The sequence below is a fragment of the Barbatula barbatula genome (assembly GCF_947034865.1).
Source record: "Barbatula barbatula genome assembly, chromosome: 9".
In the NCBI taxonomy this organism is placed as follows: Eukaryota; Metazoa; Chordata; class Actinopteri; order Cypriniformes; family Nemacheilidae; genus Barbatula; species Barbatula barbatula.
Window position 1 is genome coordinate 392805 of NC_136772.1, and position 15519 is coordinate 408323.

At 36.3% G+C, this 15519-nt stretch overlaps 2 protein-coding genes across 2 annotated transcripts; both read left to right on the plus strand.

Annotated features, from left to right (window-relative positions):
- The first annotated feature begins 24 nt into the window (after positions 1-24).
- On the plus strand, positions 25-4795 carry LOC306898789 (uncharacterized protein). The gene is made up of 8 exons (XM_079464566.1): positions 25-311; positions 554-796; positions 895-1011; positions 1105-1146; positions 1502-1543; positions 1634-3427; positions 3546-3578; positions 3717-4795. Exons 1-8 carry the CDS (start codon positions 125-127, stop codon positions 3986-3988), a joined length of 2730 nt encoding a protein of 909 aa, XP_079320692.1. The 5' UTR covers positions 25-124; the 3' UTR covers positions 3989-4795.
- A 909-nt stretch (positions 4796-5704) lies between these two features.
- On the plus strand, positions 5705-15110 carry LOC306898311 (uncharacterized protein). Its single transcript, XM_079463671.1, has 27 exons — positions 5705-5808; positions 6135-6425; positions 7147-7389; positions 7476-7592; positions 7688-7726; positions 7832-7882; positions 8483-8671; positions 8830-8991; positions 9094-9252; positions 9414-9602; positions 9764-9925; positions 10028-10186; positions 10348-10509; positions 10612-10770; positions 10873-11031; positions 11193-11381; positions 11543-11704; positions 11807-11965; positions 12068-12226; positions 12388-12576; positions 12738-12899; positions 13002-13160; positions 13322-13510; positions 13672-13860; positions 13963-14142; positions 14689-14768; positions 14848-15110. Exons 1-26 carry the CDS (start codon positions 5751-5753, stop codon positions 14739-14741), a joined length of 4089 nt encoding a protein of 1362 aa, XP_079319797.1. The 5' UTR covers positions 5705-5750; the 3' UTR covers positions 14742-14768; positions 14848-15110.
- Positions 15111-15519: the final 409 nt, after the last annotated feature.

The window sequence follows — 15519 nt, forward strand, 5'->3', positions numbered from 1 at the left end:
TATTTTTCTTTTGTCTGTAGATTTGGTTGTTTGCAGTGATTATGGAGAGAGTGGACAAGAGATCACACTGAAGCCCAATATTCGAGGGGAACCTCAGGAAATACTGTGGAAACACAACGGCAACATGATTGTGGAATATGATGGGAGTCAAATGATGGAGTATGGTTCATTTAAAGGTCGTGTCATTCTTGATTTTGAAACAGGACAGCTTACAATAAGAAATGTAAACATCCATGACAGTGGTCGGTTTCAGTCTGAAATTCTGATCAATGGAAAGATTCAGTCCTCTGGACAAAATGTGACGGTTTTGGGTGAGTTTTCTACTGATAACATGTTAAAAAATACATGAGTCTGCCGTTATGAAGTCTTAAAAATCATACAAGAAGAAGACTAATTCAATATTCTGTACTAGAGAGTTGTGGATGTTCTTCCTTAAATACTTAATAATGTACATTACATATTTTGGAGCTGACACAATGCAAAAGTAGCAGTTGTTTTAATGGCAATAAAATGGCTATATTTCACCAGATAATTATCTGACTTTGAATCTTAGATCTTCTGCCAGAGCCCAAAGTGACGTGTGAAGTGGACAAGACTTTAAAAACACTGCTGTGTTCAGTGGAATCTCAGACTCAGACGAGCTTCGAATGGAACGGGCCGAATCTCGCTGGCCATCAGGGTCCTAAACTTCTTGTTAATGAAGATGAAGAGAACGTGAACTCAGTGTACACCTGTACTGTAAAGAATCAAGTGAAGAGCAAGAGTACACACTTCACCCTCACAGACTGCCACTCAGGTTTTATCTTTAATAAAACAACAGAATATCGTCACATATGAAAATCATCTGAATTTGTTCCTTTTGGGGTTTGACCATCATGATGTTTTTGTCTGCAGTGAGATCAAGGGCTGTGGTTCTCGCTCCGGTCCTGACGATAACCATTTTTGTCATTGTTTTTCTGCTCATTTTGCTCGCATGCTTCATCATCAGATACAGACATCAAAAAGAAACGCGTAAGTGCCATAAAATTTTACGTGTTTTTGCATTATTTTGACACAAAGTTTTAACAAAAGTTATATTAACAATATTTTTTCATGTACATGGAGGACAAGCATGGAGATCTGTCAAGAAAATGGACTCTGAATATGGTAAGATGTGAAAGCTCATCCTCAAAGCTCATATTAACATTGAGAGGAATGTTTTATTCTTTTTGAATCATCATATATTGCCATTTGATAACATCTGTATATTAGATTATTAAGTCTGCACAACAACCTTTATTGAATTCCCACATCACACATAAAGAGACGTCTGACTGACACAAACACAACCAGTCAAAAGTTTAGTGTCACATCACCTAATGTTAAGAACCTTTTGATCTGAAGCCAAACATCTTATTGTTACATCTTATTTCTGCTCAAATATTTCAGAATAGATGTGAACTGTATTTAAAACCATCTCAGTGTGACACATGAAGAAATAATGTTTTCTTTTCAAATGTAGGTGAACACCTTCTGCCAACTTTCTCAAAAGAGGCTATGGCAGGTAACAGATTGATTATCATCATTCATTTTGTTATTAGTTGTTGTTGTTTTCAAATGTGTGGTAAAGGTCTTCGAGTGGTCTTTGTTTCAGGTTCATCAGATGCCACGCTCCCGTGTCACACCAGACTTACATCTCCAAAAGAATCCATCGCTGTCAGAAACTGGGATCACATTTACCAGGACAATGTGTCAGAGGATACAACTGACATGAATGAGAAAACACACGTGAAAGAGAAAAAACATTTACAGGAGAAACATGCAAACAGACCCACTCACATACTGAGTGAGAAAGAGATCATTTATCACAGAGAACAAAACAAAGATGACAACCACCCACATTCACCTGAAGCAGAAGAAATGATTAACATCACACCTGACGAAACAGAGGAATCATCACAAGATGAATACAGGGATTTGTCTCAGAAAGAGGAGGAGAAACAGGGAAGCCCAATACCCGAGGAGAAAAATGAAAAGTCACCAGAATATCCGAAGCAGAAAACTGAAGATGTGACTCATAATGAAGATGAACAAACAGCAGAAGAGAGAAAAGAAGACCAGAGAACAGAAGCCAGAAAAGAAGAAGAGCAGAAAATAGAGGAGAGAACAGAAGAAGAGCAGAGAACAGAGGAGAGAAAAGAAGAAGAGCAGAGAACAGAGGAAAGAAAAGATGAGCAGAAAATAGAGGAGAGAACAGAAGAAGAGCAGAGAACAGAGGAAAGAAAAGATGAGCAGAAAATAGAGGAGAGAACAGAAGAAGAGCAGAGAAAAGAAGAAGAGCAGAGAACAGAAGAAGAGCAGAGAACAGAAGAGAGAAAAGAAGAGCAGAAAACAGAGGAAAGTAAAGAAGAAGAGCAGAGAACAGAGGAAAGAAAAGATGAGCAGAAAATAGAGGAGAGAACAGAAGAAGAGCAGAAAACAGAAGAGAGAAAAGAAGAGAGAAAAGAAGAGCAGAGAACAGAAGAGAGAAAAGAAGAGAGAAAAGAAGAGCAGAGAACAGAAGAGAGAAAAGAAGAGAGAAAAGAAGAGCAGAGAACAGAAGAGAGAAAAGAAGAGCAGAGAACAGAAGCCAGAACAGAAGAAGAGCAGAGAACAGAAGCCAGAACAGAAGAAGAGCAGAAAACAGAGGAAAGTAAAGAAGAAGAGCAGAGAACAGAGGAAAGAAAAGAAGAAGAGCAGAAAATAGAGGAGAGAACAGAAGAAGAGCAGAAAACAGAAGAGAGAAAAGAAGAGAGAAAAGAAGAGCAGAGAACAGAAGAGAGAAAAGAAGAGAGAAAAGAAGAGCAGAGAACAGAAGAGAGAAAAGAAGAGAGAAAAGAAGAGCAGAGAACAGAAGAGAGAAAAGAAGAGCAGAGAACAGAAGAGAGAAAAGAAGAGCAGAGAACAGAAGCCAGAACAGAAGAAGAGCAGAGAACAGAAGCCAGAACAGAAGAAGAGCAGAAAACAGAGGAAAGTAAAGAAGAAGAGCAGAGAACAGAGGAAAGAAAAGAAGAAGAGCAGAAAACAGAAGAGAGAAAAGAAGAGCAGAGAACAGAAGAGAGAAAAGAAGAGCAGAGAACAGAAGAGAGAAAAGAAGAGCAGAGAACAGAAGCCAGAACAGAAGAAGAGCAGAGAACAGAGGAAAGAAAAGAAGAGCACAGAACAGAAGAAGAGCAGAAAATAGAGGAGAGAACAGAAGAAGAGCAGGAAACAGAGGAAAGAAAAGAAGAGCACAGAACAGAAGAAGAGCAGAAAATAGAGGAGAGAACAGAAGAAGAGCAGGAAACAGAGGAAAGAAAAGAAGAGCACAGAACAGAAGAAGAGCAGAAAATAGAGGAGAGAACAGAAGAAGAGCAGGAAACAGAGGAAAGAAAAGAAGAGCATAGAACAGAAGAAGAATGCCATGAAGGTATGAAGGAACAAAACTTTATAAACTGTTAGACGTGTATTTTAAATGAAAGTAGCTGTGGATGTGACAGCAGGTTTTGGATGAAATAACTATATGTTGTTGTTGTTGATGTGTTCAGGTTTGGACACAAGGTCACTTGAGCATCTGTCAGGTAACTTTCACCTGAGACACCTGAACTTAAACTACTGTAAACATATTTTCTGTATATTCACATATTTTTGGAATTGTTCACAGTCATTTTGAATTGCTTGATGACGTTTCTTGACTTATTCTTATTGTTACACATCAGATGGAGACCGTCTTAACGTGTCATCTGCTGTTTCAAATGATGAGGATGACGACAGCGCATCAAGTGGCAGAGATGGTGCGGTAAACACAGAAGAAAGTGAAGGACTTCAAGGACCAGAGGTGGAGGAAAACAGAAAGGATGTAAATAAGGACGAACAAACAGCAGAAGAACTAAGTGCCAGCGTGCCAACAATACCATCAGAATCAAAAGATGAGACAAATGTAGAAATGAATCCGGATGAGCATCAAACTGAACCTCACAGCACCACGTGACCTCTGATCGGCTGTGTCTCACCGATGCTTTGAGTGAACAGAATAAGACCCCGAAACATCAGACATGAGAGATGAGAATGAGAGAGAAACTAAACACATCAATGAGGATCAAAAGATGATGCAAAGTGAACCAGAAATCAGAGAAGATGGAAATGATGAAGCACATTTACCACAGAATCATGATGATGATGAGGATGATGATGATGATAATAGTGAACAGAGGTCAAACGCCTGTGAATCAGAAGAAAGCATAGAAGAGAAACTCCAGAATGCTAAAAACAACAAACATTCAGAAGAAAAACTGATGATAACACAGACAATTCCTGTTAAAGAATGAGAAAACAGAGAAAGACTGAAAATGATCATGTGGAGATGAACCAACACGATACTGAAGACACAAGACAATCACACGACAGATCAACACTTCTCAATGAGATGAACATTAAACTTAAAGCAGCGTTTATTGACAATATTACAAAATACCCTAACACTTTACATTAAGTACCACTTTATAAAGCATTTGTAAATGATTTATTAATCAATAAAGCAGTTATAACTGTGGATATATTAAAAGGGATTCTAACGAAATACATGCCAAATAGTCACATGTTATAAAGGCTTAATAAATGTTTTTATTCATTATTTATTTGCAAAATAGACTGGAGACTGTCGGGTTATGTTTTTAGTATAATGCTTTTAATAATTTCTTATTATTGTATATTTCATATCTTATGTTAAAGTTTTTTGCTTACCTGATCCTATCTGTTTCTACAATAAACAATTAATAATTTTTTTCTGGTTTTGATTAACAATTGGAAGTAATCATTTAATCATTAATGAAACACCGTAAACAAATAAGTTTACAACAAACTTTGTGCATTTAGTGTTAAAAAGTGGTCAAAAGTTCCTTGAATTTGTCTTAGTGAGCATCTTTGGATAAGCATCATGATCTGAAGGCATTCTGGAGGGCACCGGTCAGAAGCGGATCAGGTAAGCAACATGGTTTGAGAAGTGACATATACAATAGTAAGAAAAACAACACAACACCCTACAGTGTCCAGTCTGAAAGCATATTCAAGATAATAAAGAATCTGTTTTGAAACAAATAAATAATGAATAAATACATTTATTAAGCATTTATAATGTGCGAGTTAAACATGGCTCACTATTCGACAGGAGATTTGCTTGAATCCCCGGCAGTTATAACTGCTTTATAATGCATTTGTAAATGACTTATTTATCATTAATGAACACATTTATAAATGCTTCATAAAGGGTACATTAATGTAAAGTGTTACCAAAAATACAATACAGTTTGATGGTTATAGTGGTTAACAGATAAGTGTGGAAACTATAACATTAACTAAGATGAATATATGCTGTATAAGGATTGTTCATTGTTTAAAGAATTGTTAACACAACTTTTTGTGTTGCCATTTTAATTATAAAATAAAAATAAAACCTGACATAAGAAACAGGTCATTTATTAAGCCATGCAAACAGTAGAGGATTAAAGATCACAATGCAACACATCACATGCTGACTGACACCAGATCATCATCTCCGAGTCATTTGTGATTGAAGCCCATCATGAGTTGACAATATCCTTTTTGTTTAAATTGTTCATTTGTATAATATCCCATCAAAACAAAAGTATATCACAGATAAATCGTTGGGTAGGATTGGTTGTGTTTTATGTTACCTGTGACACCTGTTGTGGGTGGAGTGTTTAGAAAAGTGAAAGTGAAAGTCTGAAAGTAAAATGGTTTTGCTTCGGAAAGTATCGTTTGCTTTCTTTTGTTTAATTCTGTCAAAATTTGGTAAGTCGTGTTTCTTACCATGCTGTTCGTGTCATATTGTTGTAGACATATTTCATACAGTGTATATTTCATTTAACATTCAATGAGATTAAAGGTGTTTCAGACAGACGAGAACATGTATAACAGGAAATGGACAACACAAAGTAGACTGTATTCAATGATTAAAACACACTTTATCATATATTTAAAGTACACATTTGACTTTTCTTATTGATTCTTCATTCATACACTGTCAGTCCTGTTGTAATATTTGGCGCACTGATTTAACACTTGTGTCCAAATGATCCCAGGATTAATGAATTGTTGATGTTTGAAATGTTTCTCAGGTCTCATCAGTTGTGTCATGTATGTTGAGAATGGAAAAAGTCTGATTTTAAATCCAGATATGAAAGGAACACCCGAGGATATTTTGTGGACATTCAATGGAAACAAACTGGCTGAACACGACCTGAATGAGTTTCAAGACTATGGTCAATTTCTAAAGAGAACAACCATTGATATTTCTACTGGACGTCTCACTGTACGTCAGATGACCAGAGATGACAGCGGATCTTACAAATCTACAATACAGATCGATGGAAAGTTACAGTATCATGTTGATGATGTTAAAGTCATTGGTAAGTGACCGGTTATGACTGTTGTTGGTTTGTTTTTATTTGTGTTGGAAAGCCAGTGTGATCATTCTGTTAAGTCTCGGTCAAGCAAGAAATAATTGTCATTAAATAAGTTAAGAAGAACCCAAACCATTTGTGACCCTGGACAACAGAACGTCAATTTTTCTAAATTGAAACCATCCGTAGACACTAAATGAGCTTTCCATTGATGTATAGTTTGTGAAGATCGGACAAGATAACAACTGTAATCTGATGGTGCAAAACAATCAAAACTTTGAGAAAATCTCCTTTAAATTTGTACAAATTTAGTCTTTGGCGTAACATATTACTCAGAAAAATAAAGTTTTGATATTCTTAATGGTATGGAATGTGATGTTAACTTAATATCCCAATCATGATTTTTGGCATAAAAGAGAAATCAATAGTTTTGACTATTGTCTGTCACTGTTACCGTGCAGCTCAAGATCCAGGATCACATATTCTAATGCAACAGAATGTTCATTTAAACTATGAATGCATTTGACTTATTATTAGTTTTATTAAACTACGATGGAAAATGAGAATTACTGCATTACTTTTTTATAGTCTAAAGAACCTTGTTCATCGTGTGTAGATATATACTGTATGACAATAGAATCATGTTTTGAACGTGTTTTATTGTTAACTGCAGTTTGATTGATATCAATTGGAATGCAAAGGCAACATTGATGGTGTTTCTCTTCAGATGGCGTGCCAGAGCCGCAGGTGATGTGTGCACTGAACAGCTCTTCACAATCCATACAGTTATTGTGTTCAATGACGGATGACAATATGGTGACGTACACATGGACTGGACCAAATGTACATCACTCCGGTCAAACACTTGAGATTGATAAAGATGAGCCGTCTGAATCTGTTTATATGTGTACAGTCAAAAATCCAGTGAGCCAAAACACCAACAGCATCATTGTGAAAGACTGCATCACAGGTCTGACACCTCACATACACACCCTTCAAACACCACAAGACAAGCAGCCCTGCGTATAATGATCCTCGTTCTGTTCTTATGATTAGATGGATTAAACCTTAAGATTAATTTTAAGATTATCATACCAACGGCAATCATCAGCGTGATCTTCATTGTCGGAGTATTGGCTCTTGTCATTTGTTTCAAATGTTGGAGAAACAGAGGTAAGACATGCAAAAGATTCTTATGACCTCAAGATCCATCTGACTGTATGATATCTTTCTATTAATAATAATAAATACATTGTTTTTTCAATCAGGTAAACAGAGGTTTACAGGTAACCGTTTAGACGTAAGAGGTAAGAGTCCTTCTGTATTGTCATTAGGTAAATCAAGCTTTTGATTTCTGACTGTCTTATATGGAGTTCACACATCATACATCCTCTTCTGTCTCTGTTCTTTAGAAGAAACACAACGCATCAGCCTTTTGGATATATCAGAAAAGCAGTATCAAGGTAAATTGAGATTATATTTTTTATCAACAATCCTATAATTCATTCATGACAACAGACTTCCGCTCAACACAACAGCACTTCAACCCTTTATGAATAGTAAATATCAAGAGAACATGAGGATTTGTATATCATTACTATCTGGGCTCTGTGTGTAAATCCATATGTGATGAAAGACAAATTTTGGCCAGGAGCTTGTGTACAGTCCTTGATATATTTCTTAAACATCTATGAATGATTCAAGTGTGGAAAACAATAGATGTTCCATCTTTGCAGAATCCCATAATGCATAAAACATACGATTCTCTAATATTCTCTAATATTTCTGCTTATACGTATAAGGGAATAATATGTACTTGATCTAAAGACTACAGAAAATATGAAAGAAAATGTAAAATACTGGCCTTTACTTTAAGAAAATTCCTCCAGCGAGTGAAGAACACATTTATAAATCATTGATGTTCTTCAGTGTCTCCAGATTCAAATGTAAAGACGTCTCTTCACCTCCTCAGTGATGTTTTTAGTTTCAAGCAAAACATTTGTCATTCTTTAGGATCTTTTATCTTTTTCATTTGTTGATTTCCTTTTCAATTTTTGGAGCAGATGTGAACCAGAGAGCCAAAGATTTTCATGATAGAGGACAAAACCAAGAGCAGCCAATAAATGAAGAAGAAGGAACAATGAACAATGAAGGAGCGGTCATGATAATCCCATATTCTGATTCAAACACAGATGAAAACATCTCAGAGCAAAAGATAGAAGAAGACGAGTGTGAGCACATACGTGACTCAGGTGAGAATAAACAACATGTTTAGTGTTTGTGGTGTCTCAGATTGAAACATGAAAAACATCTCTAGTCCTTCGTCTTCTCCTCCAGCATCTCAATACATCCACACGACATTTCGTTTTTATCTTCTCATTTCGTTTGTTGATTTGATTTTTTGGAGCAGATGTGAACCAGAGATCCATAGATGTTCATGACAGAGAACAAAACCAAGAGCAGCAAATAAATGAAGAAGAAGGAGAAATCAGTCAAGATACTGAAAACACAGATGAAAACATCTCAGAGCAAAAGATAGAAGAAGACGAGTGTGAGCACATACATGACTCAGGTGAGAATAAACAACATGTTTAGTGTTTGTTTGGTGTTTTACTGCAATTTAAACATCAAGAGTTCTTCAGTGATGTAAAAACATCTCTACACCGTCTCATAGATGTTCATGATAGAGGACAAATCCAAGAGCAGCAAATAAATGAAGATGAAGGAACATTGAACAATGAAGGAGAAATCAGTCAAGATACTGAAAACACAGATGAAAACATCTCAGAGCAAAAGATAGAAGAAGACGAGTGTGAGCACATACATGACTCAGGTGAGAATAAACAACATGTTTAGTGTTTGTGGTGTCTCAGATTGAAACACAAAAAACATCTCTAGTCCTTCGTCTTCTCCTCCAGCATCTCAAAACACTTTCCACACGACATTTAGTTTTTATCTTCTCATTTCGTTTGTTGATTTGATTTTTTGGAGCAGATGTGAACCAGAGATCCATAGATGTTCATGACAGAGAACAAAACCAAGAGCAGCAAATAAATGAAGAAGAAGGAACAATGAACAATGAAGGAGCGGTCATGATAATCCCATATTCTGATTCAAACACAGATGAAAACATCTCAGAGCAAAAGATAGAAGAAGACGAGTGTGAGCACATACATGACTCAGGTGAGAATAAACAACATGTTTAGTGTTTGCGGTGTCTCAGATTGAAACACAAAAAACATCTCTAGTCCTTCGTCTTCTCCTCCAGCATCTCAAAACACTTTCCACACGACATTTCGTTTTTATCTTCTCATTTCGTTTGTTGATTTGATTTTTTGGAGCAGATGTGAACCAGAGATCCATAGATGTTCATGACAGAGAACAAAACCAAGAGCAGCAAATAAATGAAGAAGAAGGAGAAATCAGTCAAGATACTGAAAACACAGATGAAAACATCTCAGAGCAAAAGATAGAAGAAGACGAGTGTGAGCACATACATGACTCAGGTGAGAATAAACAACATGTTTAGTGTTTGTTTGGTGTTTTACTGCAATTTAAACATCAAGAGTTCTTCAGTGATGTAAAAACATCTCTACACCGTCTCATAGATGTTCATGATAGAGGACAAATCCAAGAGCAGCAAATAAATGAAGATGAAGGAACATTGAACAATGAAGGAGAAATCAGTCAAGATACTGAAAACACAGATGAAAACATCTCAGAGCAAAAGATAGAAGAAGACGAGTGTGAGCACATACATGACTCAGGTGAGAATAAACAACATGTTTAGTGTTTGCGGTGTCTCAGATTGAAACACAAAAAACATCTCTAGTCCTTCGTCTTCTCCTCCAGCATCTCAAAACACTTTCCACACGACATTTAGTTTTTATCTTCTCATTTCGTTTGTTGATTTGATTTTTTGGAGCAGATGTGAACCAGAGATCCATAGATGTTCATGACAGAGAACAAAACCAAGAGCAGCAAATAAATGAAGAAGAAGGAGAAATCAGTCAAGATACTGAAAACACAGATGAAAACATCTCAGAGCAAAAGAAAGAAGAAGACGAGTGTGAGCACATACATGACTCAGGTGAGAATAAACAACATGTTTAGTGTTTGTTTGGTGTTTTACTGCAATTTAAACATCAAGAGTTCTTCAGTGATGTAAAAACATCTCTACACCGTCTCATAGATGTTCATGATAGAGGACAAAACCAAGAGCAGCAAATAAATGAAGATGAAGGAACAATGAACAATGAAGGAGAAATCAGTCAAGATACTGAAAACACAGATGAAAACATCTCAGAGCAAAAGAAAGAAGAAGACGAGTGTGAGCACATACATGACTCAGGTGAGAATAAACAACATGTTTAGTGTTTGTTTGGTGTTTTACTGCAATTTAAACATCAAGAGTTCTTCAGTGATGTAAAAACATCTCTACACCGTCTCATAGATGTTCATGATAGAGGACAAAACCAAGAGCAGCAAATAAATGAAGATGAAGGAACAATGAACAATGAAGGAGAAATCAGTCAAGATACTGAAAACACAGATGAAAACATCTCAGAGCAAAAGAAAGAAGAAGACGAGTGTGAGCACATACATGACTCAGGTGAGAATAAACAACATGTTTAGTGTTTGCGGTGTCTCAGATTGAAACACAAAAAACATCTCTAGTCCTTCGTCTTCTCCTCCAGCATCTCAAAACACTTTCCACACGACATTTAGTTTTTATCTTCTCATTTCGTTTGTTGATTTGATTTTTTGGAGCAGATGTGAACCAGAGATCCATAGATGTTTATGACAGAGAACAAAACCAAGAGCAGCAAATAAATGAAGAAGAAGGAACAATGAACAATGAAGGAGCGGTCATGATAATCCCATATTCTGATTCAAAAACAGATGAAAACATCTCAGAGCAAAAGAAAGAAGAAGACGAGTGTGAGCACATACATGACTCAGGTGAGAATAAACAACATGTTTAGTGTTTGCGGTGTCTCAGATTGAAACACAAAAAACATCTCTAGTCCTTCGTCTTCTCCTCCAGCATCTCAAAACACTTTCCACACGACATTTAGTTTTTATCTTCTCATTTCGTTTGTTGATTTGATTTTTTGGAGCAGATGTGAACCAGAGATCCATAGATGTTCATGACAGAGAACAAAACCAAGAGCAGCAAATAAATGAAGAAGAAGGAGAAATCAGTCAAGATACTGAAAACACAGATGAAAACATCTCAGAGCAAAAGAAAGAAGAAGACGAGTGTGAGCACATACATGACTCAGGTGAGAATAAACAACATGTTTAGTGTTTGTTTGGTGTTTTACTGCAATTTAAACATCAAGAGTTCTTCAGTGATGTAAAAACATCTCTACACCGTCTCATAGATGTTCATGATAGAGGACAAAACCAAGAGCAGCAAATAAATGAAGATGAAGGAACAATGAACAATGAAGGAGAAATCAGTCAAGATACTGAAAACACAGATGAAAACATCTCAGAGCAAAAGAAAGAAGAAGACGAGTGTGAGCACATACATGACTCAGGTGAGAATAAACAACATGTTTAGTGTTTGTTTGGTGTTTTACTGCAATTTAAACATCAAGAGTTCTTCAGTGATGTAAAAACATCTCTACACCGTCTCATAGATGTTCATGATAGAGGACAAAACCAAGAGCAGCAAATAAATGAAGATGAAGGAACAATGAACAATGAAGGAGAAATCAGTCAAGATACTGAAAACACAGATGAAAACATCTCAGAGCAAAAGAAAGAAGAAGACGAGTGTGAGCACATACATGACTCAGGTGAGAATAAACAACATGTTTAGTGTTTGCGGTGTCTCAGATTGAAACACAAAAAACATCTCTAGTCCTTCGTCTTCTCCTCCAGCATCTCAAAACACTTTCCACACGACATTTAGTTTTTATCTTCTCATTTCGTTTGTTGATTTGATTTTTTGGAGCAGATGTGAACCAGAGATCCATAGATGTTTATGACAGAGAACAAAACCAAGAGCAGCAAATAAATGAAGAAGAAGGAACAATGAACAATGAAGGAGCGGTCATGATAATCCCATATTCTGATTCAAAAACAGATGAAAACATCTCAGAGCAAAAGAAAGAAGAAGACGAGTGTGAGCACATACATGACTCAGGTGAGAATAAACAACATGTTTAGTGTTTGCGGTGTCTCAGATTGAAACACAAAAAACATCTCTAGTCCTTCGTCTTCTCCTCCAGCATCTCAAAACACTTTCCACACGACATTTAGTTTTTATCTTCTCATTTCGTTTGTTGATTTGATTTTTTGGAGCAGATGTGAACCAGAGATCCATAGATGTTCATGACAGAGAACAAAACCAAGAGCAGCAAATAAATGAAGAAGAAGGAGAAATCAGTCAAGATACTGAAAACACAGATGAAAACATCTCAGAGCAAAAGAAAGAAGAAGACGAGTGTGAGCACATACATGACTCAGGTGAGAATAAACAACATGTTTAGTGTTTGTTTGGTGTTTTACTGCAATTTAAACATCAAGAGTTCTTCAGTGATGTAAAAACATCTCTACACCGTCTCATAGATGTTCATGATAGAGGACAAAACCAAGAGCAGCAAATAAATGAAGATGAAGGAACAATGAACAATGAAGGAGAAATCAGTCAAGATACTGAAAACACAGATGAAAACATCTCAGAGCAAAAGAAAGAAGAAGACGAGTGTGAGCACATACATGACTCAGGTGAGAATAAACAACATGTTTAGTGTTTGCGGTGTCTCAGATTGAAACACAAAAAACATCTCTAGTCCTTCGTCTTCTCCTCCAGCATCTCAAAACACTTTCCACACGACATTTAGTTTTTATCTTCTCATTTCGTTTGTTGATTTGATTTTTTGGAGCAGATGTGAACCAGAGATCCATAGATGTTTATGACAGAGAACAAAACCAAGAGCAGCAAATAAATGAAGAAGAAGGAACAATGAACAATGAAGGAGCGGTCATGATAATCCCATATTCTGATTCAAAAACAGATGAAAACATCTCAGAGCAAAAGAAAGAAGAAGACGAGTGTGAGCACATACATGACTCAGGTGAGAATAAACAACATGTTTAGTGTTTGCGGTGTCTCAGATTGAAACACAAAAAACATCTCTAGTCCTTCGTCTTCTCCTCCAGCATCTCAAAACACTTTCCACACGACATTTAGTTTTTATCTTCTCATTTCGTTTGTTGATTTGATTTTTTGGAGCAGATGTGAACCAGAGATCCATAGATGTTCATGACAGAGAACAAAACCAAGAGCAGCAAATAAATGAAGAAGAAGGAACAATGAACAATGAAGGAGCGGTCATGATAATCCCATATTCTGATTCAAACACAGATGAAAACATCTCAGAGCAAAAGAAAGAAGAAGACGAGTGTGAGCACATACATGACTCAGGTGAGAATAAACAACATGTTTAGTGTTTGTTTGGTGTTTTACTGCAATTTAAACATCAAGAGTTCTTCAGTGATGTAAAAACATCTCTACACCGTCTCATAGATGTTTATGACAGAGAACAAAACCAAGAGCAGCAAATAAATGAAGAAGAAGGAACAATGAACAATGAAGGAGCGGTCATGATAATCCCATATTCTGATTCAAACACAGATGAAAACATCTCAGAGCAAAAGAAAGAAGAAGACGATGTTCAGTCTGAGTGTGAACACATACATGAAACTGGTGAGAAAATGTTTGGTAGTTTTGGAACTTGCAAATGTCAAATTAGCATGGACTCTTCAGTGTCACCACATTCAAATGTACAAAAAACCAGTGTGGGTTTCCTGTAAAACCACAAACAAACACAGTAACTGTAAAATGTCTAATGTCACAGTTTGGGAATGAAAGAACTATTTCGTTGCATTTTTCTTTTATTTCTCCATCATGTATCCAACTCATTCTATGTACATCATTATATTTTTGTGCAGACAGAAATCTGTGTTTATTTCAATCCACAGCGCCATGCGCGTCTCCTACGCCCTTAATAATAATGAGGATTTAAGAACATTGTGTTTCAATGCTTTGAGCATGTTTAAAACCAGCCAAGAGGTTTTGCTGCCTGGTCTTTATTACATACAGTTTCCAAAATGTCCATTGATCCAAGGATACAAGTTCAATTGACTTAAAGTTTTGAGAAGCATCAAAATCTGTCACTTCATTTGACCAACTGGAGGTATTTGTATGAAAGATGAAAACAGAATGTCTAACTGTACTCATTTCCATCATCAGAAAAAATAACATTGCCTGTGAAAGACTTGATCTGTAAATTTGAGAAACTGTGATACCTGACCACAAATCAACACTGACAGGTAAGAGAAACATTCCCTCCAATGTGTTTGTTATGTGTCATTATTACTCACAACATTGATATTGTGTTTCTATTGACAGATTCTATCATCAAGTATATTACTCTGATAAAGAGAAGCGAGGAGACTAATGTCAAAGACATGTCGACTCACACATGTGGTGCTCAGAAACATGTTTTGGTGCTAACAGCCTGTCATGCCGTGGTCTTTTACAGAAGGTGCCACAGACAGACAGACAGACAGACAGACAGAAGATATTTTATTTTATTTATTCAAATGTTAAGATCATTTTCAGATGGTGTCTTTTAAAGATCTGCTTATGTCCAATAAATGAAAGACGAAACTAATGCGGCATTGCATCTTATTTCTTTCCATGTTGGGTGCTTTTTGTTGAGATCAGGAAAGGATAGACATGAACTTTAACAGGACGATAAAAATGTCATTTAGTGAAAATTCCTGGTGTTTTTTTCCACTATTCTTACGCTGCTCACTGCAGGATGTGTATGAAAGAAAACTGATTCATGACACATTACACAAAGCACTTTAAACTTCTTCAAAACACACTGTACTACAGTAAATGAGGCCCAGTGGGATATATTTACACTTTTATAGTGTTGAACGTTTATAGACCACACAACACAAAACATTTCTTCACTTCATTCTAAAGTCAAGAGACAAACAAAAAACAGTGAATACACGAGTCTTGTGAGCCGCAGGGCAGACAAGAATAAAACGAATGTTTGACCTGAACTGA

Coding starts and splice junctions, on each gene's coding strand:
- LOC306898311 (XM_079463671.1), top strand. CDS start 5,751: ATGGTTTTGCTTCGGAAAGTATCGTTTGCTTTCTTTTGTTTAATTCTG. Junction 7,727..7,831: donor TAACCGTTTAGACGTAAGAG/GTAAGAGTCCTT, acceptor TCTGTTCTTTAG/AAGAAACACAACGCATCAGC. Junction 11,705..11,806: donor TGAGCACATACATGACTCAG/GTGAGAATAAAC, acceptor ACCGTCTCATAG/ATGTTCATGATAGAGGACAA.
- LOC306898789 (XM_079464566.1), top strand. CDS start 125: ATGATTGTGGAATATGATGGGAGTCAAATGATGGAGTATGGTTCATTT. Junction 312..553: donor ACAAAATGTGACGGTTTTGG/GTGAGTTTTCTA, acceptor TTTGAATCTTAG/ATCTTCTGCCAGAGCCCAAA. Junction 797..894: donor CCTCACAGACTGCCACTCAG/GTTTTATCTTTA, acceptor TTTTGTCTGCAG/TGAGATCAAGGGCTGTGGTT.